Source organism: Podarcis vaucheri, assembly GCF_965113315.1.
Source record: "Podarcis vaucheri genome assembly, chromosome: 12".
Lineage (NCBI taxonomy): Eukaryota > Metazoa > Chordata > Lepidosauria > Squamata > Lacertidae > Podarcis > Podarcis vaucheri.
Window position 1 is genome coordinate 7201410 of NC_138750.1, and position 12720 is coordinate 7214129.

General features: G+C 44.9%; 1 protein-coding gene across 3 annotated transcripts in view; it reads left to right on the forward strand.

Moving 5' to 3' along the window:
* The window catches only part of YAE1 (YAE1 maturation factor of ABCE1), a 131189-nt gene extending 118915 nt beyond the window's left edge, over window positions 1-12274 (forward strand). The window contains exons 1-4 of one of the 3 annotated variants that reach the window (XM_082192911.1): window positions 101-239; window positions 9329-9534; window positions 10272-10393; window positions 11677-12274. In XM_082192911.1, the coding sequence (XP_082049037.1) occupies window positions 9418-9534; window positions 10272-10393; window positions 11677-12115 (678 nt within the window). In that variant the 5' untranslated portion in view covers window positions 101-239; window positions 9329-9417 and the 3' untranslated portion in view covers window positions 12116-12274. Of the gene's footprint in view, window positions 1-100; window positions 240-461; window positions 551-9328; window positions 9535-10271; window positions 10394-11676 lie in introns of those variants that run through there. The other 2 variants (XM_082192910.1, XM_082192909.1) reach the window with 2 other exon arrangements.
* The last annotated feature ends 446 nt before the right edge of the window (window positions 12275-12720 follow it).

The following is a 12720-nucleotide window of genomic DNA, read 5'->3' on the forward strand; positions in this document are numbered from 1 at the left end:
CTGGCTGGCGGGCGCGCCCTGGTCGAAGCCAGCTCCTCCCGCTCCTCCTCCCGACGCAGCCGAGGCGGAGGAAGGGGGCGAGGCGGGGCCTAAAACAACCCAACGCCAACGCCGCCGCTGCCTTCCGGGCCGCTTTCGGGGGCGGGAGAGGCGGCCGCGGTTCTCTGAGGCGGGGCGGGCGTCGGCTTCTCCTCAGGCGCCGCTGGGCTCCGTAGGCCCGTCCTGAGGGAGGGAGAGAGGTAAGGGGGGCCCCGCGCGCCAAGCCGCCTTCCCGCCTCAGGCGAAGGCTCCGCCCGCAGCCGCCGCTCTGCGCCGCCGCCGCCGGGGGAGGAGGAGGAGGAGGAGGAGGAGGAGGAGGGGAATCGCCCGGGTTTTAATGAACGAGGCGTCGGGGGGTGGAGCGAGAGGAGGAGGAGGCCTCGAGCCCCGCAGCCCCCGCCCCCAGGGAGGCCTTCAGGAATGACGGCTACCCCGCTCGCCTCGGGAACCGCGACCCTCCGGGCGGCGGCACCAGGACGGCAGCCGGTTGAGCCAGTGACTGGACAGGCAGGTATCCCTTTCCGACCGCCAGTCCGCCATTAAACGACTCCCCCGCCTCCGTATGGCGTGGGGAGGGGGTGGGAAAACTACCCCCCCCGGCTAGCCTAAAGGCCGCCGTCCAGTGGCAGCGCACCCGCCTTGCGGGCAGAAGGCCCCCGCTTCGCTCCCCCCGGGGTAGGAGAGAGACTCCCCGCCTGAGGCCATGGAGAGCAGCTGCTGCTGCTGCCGGTCAGTGTAGAGCAGCCTTTCTCAAGCTTAGGCAGCAGCAGCAGCTCTCCAAGGCTTCAGGCGGGGAGTGTCTCTCCTGCCGCGGGGGTTCCCAGGTGTTCTTGAACTACATCTCCCATCATCCCCGGGGCACTGGCCGTGCTGGCTAGGGATGATGGGAGTTGTAGTCCGGCCGCACCTGGGGACTCAAGGTTGAGAAAGGCTGGGCAATACTGTACTGAGCAAGACCAGGGCCTGCCTGGCTCCCAGTATAAGGCAGCCTCCTATGTTCCCATATTGACATGCTGCTGCAGGCACAGCCAACTCCCAAGAGACTGCAATCTACTCCCAGTATAAAAAAAAAAACTGGCAGTGATCTACCCATTGTCATTGGAGGGGGGAGGAGTGTGCTTGGGGTGGGTGGATTGCCCAGAGTTGTTGAGCTTTTTAAGCGTAGGGTTGCCCAGAGTTATTCAGCTTTTATTTGTAAACTTTCGGTAAACTTTATTTAAACCCACGATCAATAAGGCTCTTGATCTACCAGGATCTACCTGGATCAGCTGGGGATCTACCGGTAGATCGTGATTTACTGGTTGGGCATACTGTGCTAGTGCATCCAGCACTGGCTTTGGTTCTTACAAGGATGCAGAGTAGCATCTCCCTCTCTCTGCCACTCTGTGGTCTCCAAGCCTTGGGCCATGAGAAATGCTAGCTGCAAACAATTCTGTTCAATGCCTGGTGCCTATATATGTGGGGTAGGGTCTGTTGATGGGTGAGAGGCCAGAAGTGTCTTGGGTCCGTGTTCGGGGACTGACTCTGAGGGAAAGCAAGCAAGAGGGCTCCGTGTTGGGGCTGCAGCTGGCTCCCTTTTTCCAGTGCCAGCAATACAGGGAGGGCAAGGAGAGCCATAGTGGGGAAGACCACAGACCATGAGAAGATGGCCAAGAGAAAGAGTATCCCCAGCCACCGCTGAGTCAAAGACTGCTGGGGTATCCAGGCTTAAAAGAGAATGCATTAACTGGACCCCTTGAAGCAGGGGGTCTCTGGAATGAAAAGAGAGAGACTAATCTTGTGACTAAGGAAGCGTCTGTAGACATGAAAGTGCATGTGTCAATTATCTGCACTATTGTCAAGTGGTCTTCTATAGGCAGTGTATTTATTCTTCCTTTTCTTGACTTTGATGCTGATACTACCGGTATTTGTAGGAGCAACAGTCTGACGTCTTACACTTTCCATCCTGTGTTAGCAGTATACTGCATTTTAACTGATATACCAGTGAAGGCCTGCCACGTATACTGGTGAAAGGGATATTGTTGACATGCCTGCAGTAGTGCAGTTGCACCATGGAAGATAACACATCTCAGAGGTGGATAAAGGAGAGGCCAAGTTAGCTATAATTCTAAACAACGCTCAAAAGGGACAATCTCCACCTACCACCTACAGACCACCATTTTCCCATCGTGCACATGATGCAACACTTATAGAAGACAGAACCTACATGAAGGTTCACAGTCTAACACAGGGGTCAGCAAACATATTCAGCAGGGGGCTAGTCCACTGTCCCTCAGACATTGTGGGGGACCGGACTATATTTTTTTGGAGGGGGGAAATGAACAAATTCCTATGCCCCACAAATAACCCAGAGAGGCATTTTAAAGAAAAGGACACATTCTACTCATGTAAAAACACGCTGATTCCCAGACCGTCCGTGGGCTGGATTTAGAAGGCGATTGGGCTGGATCCGGCCCCCGGGCCTTAGTTTACCTACCCATGGTCTAACAAATACTATACAAAAGGAAAAAGGATTGGAGAAGTAAGAGGAAAGCTAGCATTTCAGAAGCTGCTCCTTTGCTGACTGATGGGTACGACATTGCTAAGATTTTCTTCTTGAGAGGAAATGTGTGTAGGCATCCAGTGATTCTTGGCCACCTAGCAGCTGGCAGAGCCCTTAGATTGCCTCCTTTCAGCTCTACAATCCCAGGTAATGGCAGTTGGAGCAGTGGGTTCTTTTATGCATAGAGGGTACGGAAGCAAGTTCCCTGCATCTGCTCTGGCACCTTGCTGTGATCTTCCTGGGAGGCAGAAGAGGTGGCTGCCTAAGGCTGTGATGAGTAAGAGAGTGTGCTTTCCTTTGGTTCTTCAAAAAGCTCATGCTAGTTTGAGTCATATGTTGTACAGGTTTCTTGAAGATGGACTTCTGGCAAGTGATGGGCTGCACCTCACAACGGTTGGGAGAAATGTTTTTGCCAAAAATCTCAGAAACCTCATCAGGAGGGCTTTAAACTGACTAATGTGGGGGAGGGAGACAGTGCTCCTGAAGGTAGGAGCCTATCAATTAATGAAGATGATCATCCAAATGTCATAGACCAAATGGAGAAAACAGCACACGGACCTAGTGGTGGGAGGAAAAAATCCTTAAATAAGAGACACGGGGGAATGATTAATGGACTTCAATGTCTGTACACTAATGCGCAAAGCATGGGAAATAAACAAGATGAGCTTGAGCTCTTGGTACAGCAAACTAAATATGACATAATAGGCATCACTGAAACCTGGTGGGATAAGTCCCACGATTGGAATGTAATAATGGGGGGATACAATCTATTTCAGAGAAACAGACCAGACAAGAAAGGAGGAGGAGTGGCGTTATATGTCAGGGATGTGTATACCTGTGAAGAGATCCAAGATTTAGATCCTCAAAGCCAAAGTGAGAGCATTTGGGTCAAAATTAAGGGAGAGAAGAATAACAGAGACCTCATTGTGGGAGTTTACTATAGATCCCCAAGCCAAACGGAGGACATAGATGATGCCTTCCTGGAACAGATGGCCAAGCATGCAAAAGGAAGGGAGATAGTAGTAATGGGGGACTTCAATTACCCGGATATTTGTTGGACGTCAAACTCAGCCAAGAGCATAAGGTCAAACAGATTCCTCACTGGCCTTGCAGACAACTTCATTGTCCAGAAAGTGGGAGAAGCAACAAGAGGAACAGCCATTTTAGATCTGGTCCTAACCAATGTTGATGACCTGGTTAGTGGGGTAGAAGTGGAAGGATCATTAGGCGCGAGTGATCATGCTCTTCTGAAGTTTACTATACAGCGGAAAGGAGCAGCCAAGCATACTAGGACTCAATTTCTTGACTTTAAGAAAGCCGACTTCATAAAACTTAGGGAAGTGCTGGGTGAGATCCCATGGACAACAATACTAAAAGGAAAGGGAGTTCATGATGGCTGGGAGTTTGTTAAGAGGGAGATACTAAAAGCACAACTTCAGGCAATACCAATGAGACGGAAACATGGAAGGTGCCTAAAGAAGCCAGGGTGGCTATCTAAAGAACTTTTAACTGAATTAAGATTAAAAAAAGGATGTGTACAAAAAATGGAAAAGGGGGGAAACCACCAAAGAGGAATTCAAATAAATAGCCAGCACATGTAGACACAAAGTCAGAAAAGCTAAAGCACAGAATGAACTCAGGCTTGCTAGAGAGGTTAAAAGCAACAAAAAAGGCTTTTATGGGTATGTTCGTAGCAAAAGGAAGAACAAAGAAACTGTGGGGTCACTCAGAGGAGAAGATGGTGAAATGCAAACAGGGGACACAGAAAGGGCTGAACTACTCAATGCCTTCTTTGCCTCAGTCTTCTCCGATAAAGAAAACAATGCCCGACCTGAAGAATTTGGAGCAAATGATTCAGCAAAGGAAACACAGCCCAGAATAACTAAGGAGATAGTACAAGAATATTTGGCTAGTTTAGATGTATTCAAGTCTCCAGGGCCAGATGAACTGCATCCAAGAGTATTAAAAGAACTGGCAGATGTGATCTCAGAACCACTGGCAGTCATCTTTGAGAATTCCTGGAGAACAGGCGAAGTCCCGGCAGACTGGAGGAGGGCAAATGTTGTCCCTATTTTCAAAAAGGGGAAAAGAGAGGACCCAAATAATTACCGCCCAGTCAGTCTGACATCAATAGCAGGGAAGATTCTGGAGCAGATCATTAAGCAAACAGTCTGTGAGCACCTAGAAAGGAATGCTGTGATCACCAATAGTCAGCATGGATTTCTGAAAAATAAGTCATGTCAGACTAACCTGATCTCGTTTTTTGACAGAATTACAAGCCTGGTAGATGAAGGGAACGCAGTGGATGTAGCCTACCTTGATTTCAGCAAGGCATTTGACAAGGTGCCCCATGATATTCTTGTAAAGAAGCTGGTAAAATGCGGTCTTGACTATGCTACCACTCAGTGGATTTGTAACTGGCTGACTGACCGAACCCAAAGGGTGCTCATCAATGGTTCCTCTTCATCCTGGAGAAGAGTGACTAGTGGGGTGCCACAGGGTTCTGTCTTGGGCCCGGTCTTATTCAACATCTTTATCAACGACTTGGATGATGGACTCAAGGGCATCCTGATCAAATTTGCAGATGACACCAAACTGGGAGGGGTGGCTAACACCCCAGAGGACAGGATCACACTTCAAAACGACCTTGACAGATTAGAGAACTGGACAAAAACAAACAAGATGAATTTTAACAGGGAGAAATGTAAAGTATTGCACTTGGGCAAAAAAAATGAGAGGCACAAATACAAGATGGGTGACACCTGGCTTGAGAGCAGTACATGTGAAAAGGATCTAGGAGTCTTGGTTGACCACAAATTTGACATGAGCCAACAGTGTGACGCGGCAGCTAAAAAAGCCAATGCAATTCTGGGCTGCATCAATAGGAGTATAGCATCTAGATCAAGGGAAGTAATAGTGCCACTGTATTCTGCTCTGGTCAGACCACACCTGGAGTAGTGTGTCCAGTTCTGGGCACCACAATTCAAGAAGGACACTGACAAACTGGAACGTGTCCAGAGGAGGGCAACCAAAATGGTCAAAGGCCTGGAAACGATGCCTTATGAGGAACGGCTAAGGGAGCTGGGCATGTTTAGCCTGGAGAAGAGGAGGTTAAGGGGTGATATGATAGCCATGTTCAAATATATAAAAGGATGTCACATAGAGGAGGGAGAAAGGTTGTTTTCTGCTGCTCCGGAGAAGCGGACACGGAGCAATGGATCCAAACTACAAGAAAGAAGATTCCACCTAAACATTAGGAAGAACTTCCTGACAGTAAGAGCTGTTCGACAGTGGAATTTGCTGCCAAGGAGTGTGGTGGAGTCTCCTACTTTGGAGGTCTTTAAGCAGAGGCTTGACAACCATATGTCAGGAGTGCTCTGATGGTGTTTCCTGCTTGGCAGGGGGTTGGACTCGATGGCCCTTGTGGTCTCTTCCAACTCTATGATTCTATGATTCTAGGTGTGAACAACACTACAACCACGAAACAAACAGCCACTCTTCAAATGGCAGACCAAGCAAATAAAAACTCTCCCAAGTAGGAACAGGAAACAACAATCAAGAGCCCAACAACTAAAGTACAGGATGATGAAAATGTCTAGCTTTTAGGATCATGAAACTTACAAGTCAAGGACAGGATTGAGACTAGCTCCTTCCACAGGCACAAAGTCATTTCTCGCACAGCAAACTGTTGCACTGTGGAACCAGATGCATTGCACTGGTAAAGATGAAGGTACAGTTCTGTCTGCTACAGGCTTCTCTTCCCCAAAAACAGATTTGGAGTCTTAGTATTACTGGAACAGTGTTGCATTTTATATGCACACACATTTGAACACTAGTCTTATAAAATAAAGAGTGAATCATAATGCTAGGAATTGACTGCAGTTTAGCAACACCATTCAGTGGAAATGCCTCTCCGCCCTCAAGAAAATGACAGGTGCATAATTTATACATTTTGTGTTCAAATGAGAGTTGTTATGCTGCCCTCAAGAGCTGTCACTCTATATTGATGAGGGAAATGGAAAAAGTGAGGGCAACTCCTGGAAAACAAAGGTTTCTCTGTGAACTATTTCTCCGTTCACTTGAACCACCAGAATAACCAGAGTTGAAATTAGTTTTAAATTATGTACACCTTGCATAGACATTGTGGGTTATATAAAGGAGAGCTTTTTCTAGAGGCAAGGTTTCCGGAGCTTCAGATTTTAGGCTGCATGGCTTGCAAATAAGGAATGGCTTCAAATCCTGCAAAGTTGTGGGGGTGTTGTAAGTCTTGTTTTTTTACAAGCCTGTTGTGTTGTACGGACACTCTTTACCATTGTTATGGCTTCTTGGTAGCAGGAAGTAGAAGGTTCCTGTGCTCCTTGCTGGAAGAAGAATGGCGCTGCTTAGGTGCCTTAATTCCACCAAGGCAGATGGCAGAAGCAAAATATGAATTAGGATAGTGTCAGATAAAATAAGTTTGGCGTGCGAAAGCTCCTCAGCTGAATCCCCAGCATATCCAGGACTGATTGTTGGTGGGTGGGGTGGGGCTTGTCTGTTGCCCTGGAGAGCTGCTGCAATAATTGATAGTTCTGAGCTAGATGGACCAATGGGTTTGACTTGGAAAAAAGGTAGTTTCCTAACATCTTAACAGTCCTTTTGAAAGACTGAGATAAATAGGTTTCCCTAAGAAAGGAGTTTTATAATTGTATAGTCACCATGAATAATGCCATGTACAAAGTTTAAGCTACAAAGGTTTCCCCAAATAACTTGGACAAGAGAACTTAATAAAATTTTTATTATACCTAGAAACAAGAAGTTGGACATGTCTTTAATTGTTGAACAGAAATTACCTGTGGTTCCCCCCTAATGGGTGGCACACTTAAAGAGTGGCAAACACCACAGTATGTACAAATCCAGGTTCTTCTACTGCTTTTAGATGATCAGCTCCTCCGAAACCAAATGTATGCCTAAAATACTCTGGTGAATTGAAAGGGATTCTTGAGCATATTCTTAATTTGCACAGGAATATCCTTGCCTTGTCTCAGACAGTAACTAACCTTGACCCAGGCTTGTCCTCTGTGATTGTCACATTAGCTTGCTTGCTTACCTGGAAGACCGACTAAAGACTGGCCCAACATGTTTAGTCGGTCTTCCAAGTAAGCAAGCTTTCAGTAAACACGCATAAGACTGGACTGAAGTTCAAGGACAGTAAGTGCTATAAAGCTATAGATTTTTTAGCTGCTGATAATCATTGTGTTCTGTCCTTTAAATATCCCAGCACAGGGTTTTGAGAATAAAAACATCAAAATGATGTAATAGTAACAAAAAATCGATATCAATCCAGATGCTCCTAACTTGTTGCTAGGAAACACTAATCTTTTGGGTAGGCTCTCCTTAAATTGCCAGGAAATTGCTCCTGAAATTCCTGCTGGTGGTGGGGAAATGTCTTAATAAACTGGAGCAACTGGAGCATACTGAAGAAAATACTATTTTTCCACTCTGCTACACTTAGCTAAACAGAAAAGAGTCCCTTTCACCTGTAACAGTAAATTGGACAGTTGATCCAAGAGGAAGTCAGGTTAACTACTGGCAAAAAAACCCAACCCAATTGGGAACAATAAAATGAATCATGCAGTGGATAATTAACATTCACACTGACTTTTGCTACACCTGCAAATTAACTTCCATACTGACTTTCTCTATATCTCCACTGTACACTTATTTTATCTAAGCTGCCCAGAGTGGCTAGGAAAACCCAGCCAGATGGGAGGGGTATAAATAAAAAAATTATTATTATAGAGAGAGTGAGAGAATATTGAAGAACCTTTATTTGTTCTGCACTAGTCTCTCAATCCTTTAAAAAAAAAGTTTTGCTATATGTACTACAGGAAACTACCCATTTACTCAGGGGTTATGTGAAATTGCATAGATTTGGAAAAGCCAGCAAACACCCTATAAACCTCTGGAAACCCTTGGAAACCCGTTTAAAAAACAAGAACACATTTTGGTACATTAAATGCTGACAGATTTACTCTGCTATAAATTTCCCAGATGGAGCCCACTGCAACAGCGCAATGAATTGTTCTTCTTAGCTGTTACACCTGGATATGTTGGGGGGGGGGCATGAAATCCATGAACTTTTGGACCTCTTGTTTCCTATTTATTTTCTCTTTTCCCATATGTCAGCTGAGAATGAGACTTCCATGCATCAGATAAGGTTGGCTGTATTCCGCAAACGCATCTGTCATAATAAATTCTGTTAGTCTTTAATGTATTACAAAGCTTCTCTTGGGGTATGAAGACACAGCAGTTGGGAGTATCTGCTACCTCAAAAGTGACAAAGTTGGGCTGCTGGTGGCCATTTCTTCAGAAAACACTTTATTCTCCCCTCCCTCATCCTGCCAATAGTGCAGCTCACAAACAAGCTGCCTCGTAAGTCATGGTTTTGATCAACACAAAGTCTGTTGTGACCCTGCAAGGAGTGTGAAGGTTTTAAGTTCCATTGCCTTTTTCTCTGTTCCTTGAAGAGAGGAGTTAATAAAAGTATACAGCTATACCTCGGAAGTCGAACAGAATCCGTTCCAGAAGTCTGTTCGACTTCCGAATCGTTTGACTTCCAAAGTGTGGCTTCTGGTTGGCTGCAGGAAGCTCCTGATCATGGACCCTATTCACCAGCAAAAGTTGGGTGTGGGGATTCTCAACATACACACATTATCAGATGTGTTTTATATGCAAGCATTTGTTTCAATAGGTGTCATTTCCCTGCAGGTTTCAGTCTGATTGCTCAAGCTTACCACCCTGCTAGACTTCAGCTGCTTCTGCCCATAGCCCTCCTCACGGTTATTAGCACAGACAAGATGTCCTGGGTGCAAGCTGCAGTCAGCCAGCACAGCGAAGATGTGTTTGATGAAGATGCAAATGAAATGGACATAGCTCAGAAAGAATGGAAGAGCACCATGGAGAAACGACTCAAAGTAATTATATGGTTTGGGTTGGGGATTGACCACATCAGTGACATAAAAATTAGCTATTGAGATCCAAGATGGATTAGCCTTCAGAATAGCACTAGCAGGTCCACACACACACCCCCTCCTCAGACACACCTCAGTCAGCTCAGAGGCAAATAAGGTGTAGGAAGGATGTATTGGTTGCAGGGAGAAAATAATCCATGTTGGGGGAAAGGGAGAGCCTTGGCTCACTGGCCTTCACTGCAGAGTTGCTGATCAAAGGATTAAGGGTCAGCTATAGTGTTCTGTTTGGGAGAAACATAGTTCTGGAATTAAGCAGAGAAAGTCATTTTCAGATGAAACTAACCACAATTCACAAGGATAGCTTAACTGTTAATAATGCACTGTCTTGCGTCATGCTATATAATCAAAGATTCAATTTTCCTCTTTCTTTTTTTGTTTATTTGTTCAGTCTATGCAACTGGAAGGGCTGAAAAAGATCTCACCCTTTTGTTATTGTGCCGAATATCCTCTGTCTACTCCAGAAGCACTTTTTTCATGATGAGGCTGACTTTTTAAAGCTACATGATTGGCACACCTATTATGTGTAAGCCACACCTCTAGAGCAAACATTTTTATAATTGCAGGTGGACCTCATTTCATGATGGCTTATTTGAATAAGCCAGGCAGATACCGATGAGTACTGTACTGGTTTTTTTTTAACGTTCTAGTTGTTAATGTGATTTTGATCTCTTTGCTCAAAGGAAGGCTATAGGGAGGGAGCAGAAGCTGGAAAACTGCTGACAGTTCAAGAGGGTTTTAATCAGGGGTATAAAGAAGCAGCAAGGAAGATGATCTCATGTGGCCAACTCAAAGGAACCATAAGGTATGGAGTAAAGCAGCATTTTAAAAAAAGGAATGGAAATTAATTGTACAAGTTGTTAAATTGATAGCAGACCTCCACCAGAGAAATATATCTATTAATATCCTCTGCTAATATAGTGCCCATTTAAATTATGAACACTTAACTTTTTATTCATTCTTTATCGTCACATCCTGCAGGGAACTGGGGTGCGCAGCCAGCAAAGCAAGATTTAACACTTTGCTGATTGGGGGGGGGGAGCGTTAAATCCTACTCAGTTTCGTAGGATTTAATGTAAACCTCTTCACGATTAAGAAGGGTTTTGCATTGAAATTCATGCTAACAGAATCCCCTTCCATCTTACCAGAACCTTGCTGCCTGCAGGTTACTTTGAAGTTCTGACAATGGGACTTGTCACCAGATCACCTGATGCCGTTGTGATGTTCGGTGATTGACAGGAGGACAGATAAGGATCTCTCCTGTGAAGCCAAAAAGGCTCCCCACCCCTTAATATAGCCACTTGTCCTGATACAATTTCACACTCTGTTGAACTTGAGCTACTGGAGAACAGAAAAAGATGGCAACAGTAGTCCGATTGGTTTGTAGCATTTGAAAGCTACAGCCAACTTCTCTCTCCGTGCTGCTACGAAACCCGGAGGCAGCCTCTTCCATGTAGACCTCCATTGAAGGTGCCTTATAGGATGCACTGTGGAAGGAGGAAATTTTCAGACTACAGTGGTATCTCAAGTTACAAATGCCTCAGGTTACAAACTCTGCTAACCTGGAAGAGTTACCTTGAGTTGAGAACTTTGCCCCAGGATGAGAACGGAAATCGTGTGCCAGCAGCGCAGCGGCAGCAAGAGGCCCCATTAGCAAAAGCACGCCTCTAGTTAAGAACAGTTTCAGGTTAAGAACGGACCTCCGGAACGAACTAGAGGTACCACTGTACTCCATGCCGGCCATTTCTGAGCAAAGACTGTCTCCTGTCTCTTGATTTCCCCCCCTCAACCACCATGGGCGGTAGGAACTTGATTCCATTATAATGAGTATCAGGCATTTGCTAGATAGAAAGCAGGAAATGATACATCGTACTAGAAAAAAGTTATTTGATTGGTGCCATGGCGATTTCTAGATTTCTTATATGGCGCTCCAAATTGGAATACAAAACTATTCTAGGTTAATGTTCTGCTCAGTTGCCCTTTGTGAATGAGAATAAATATGGGAGGGGGATAAAGTTTTTTAAAAAAGCTGTCTTCTTATTTACATGTGGTCTCATGCAAGATCCATTTTTAACTTTGTTTTTATAGTGCTCTTTCATTCTGGTGTCAGCACAATGGATGCAGTTCTGGAGTGCTGAGCGAGGTAACTGACCTGCTGAACGAACTGGGAAAATACGAAGAATCTGTGTTTAGAAGTCTTAACTCTACCCACCTGCAGCCCCATGTTGAAGACTTGCTGGATACTATTGAGGACATGGACCTTGGTCACGCCCTCTTACCTGAGAAACAGCATGATGGAACTACAGGTGGAAGAAGCTCTGAAAACGGCATTGAGTTTAGTGGACAGTGTTGCAGAAATGATAGCAGGACTGGATCCTTCCAAGAAGAATGTTGCAGAAGGAGAAAAGGTGGCACTGATTCCAAAAAGCCAGTGTTTAGTTGGCTAAAAGAAAAAACTATCAATTTAGTAGATCAGCTAGGTTTGCCACCAGACACAATTGAACACATTCAATTATTGCAAAGTTAATTCATTGTGTAGATTTTTAAAAAGTTTTTTTTTTAAAAGTATTGTTTCCCCCCAGATATGCAACTACCTCAAAACTGGCTGAAATGCAGAGATTTTGCTTTCAAATATTGCTTAATGTGCCCTTTATATAGTAGATAAAATCCTGTGGTATTACATGGATATGGCTTATGATTAATTTGTACACTGTCTAATCTCCTTCAACAAACTTTGCAAACACATCTTATGTTAGTAAATCATTCCAGGCACTATAATCTATGTTACATCGCTGTTCCAGAGATGTGAAATACAGCCTTGCAAGAGGGGATTATACTCTCTCCCCTTCTCTGATACATAGGAAGAATGGGTGTTAAATGCAATTTGTAAAGATATCTTTAACATTTTATTTGCATTTTTAAAATATGTATGGTGGAAGGATCCCAGTTATTGAGATGAACAGGCATAAAGCTGGGAAATTAACTCATTACTCCCCTGCTTTGTTTCAGGAATTTTTCTGAAGCTAGGATTTGCTTTGAGGAAGAAATTCTTCGTTGGTGCTGGCTGATGCTATTTGCATTTTTTAATATCTGAAATATAAAGGTGCATTTAATGTCATCTTGAGTTTGGCC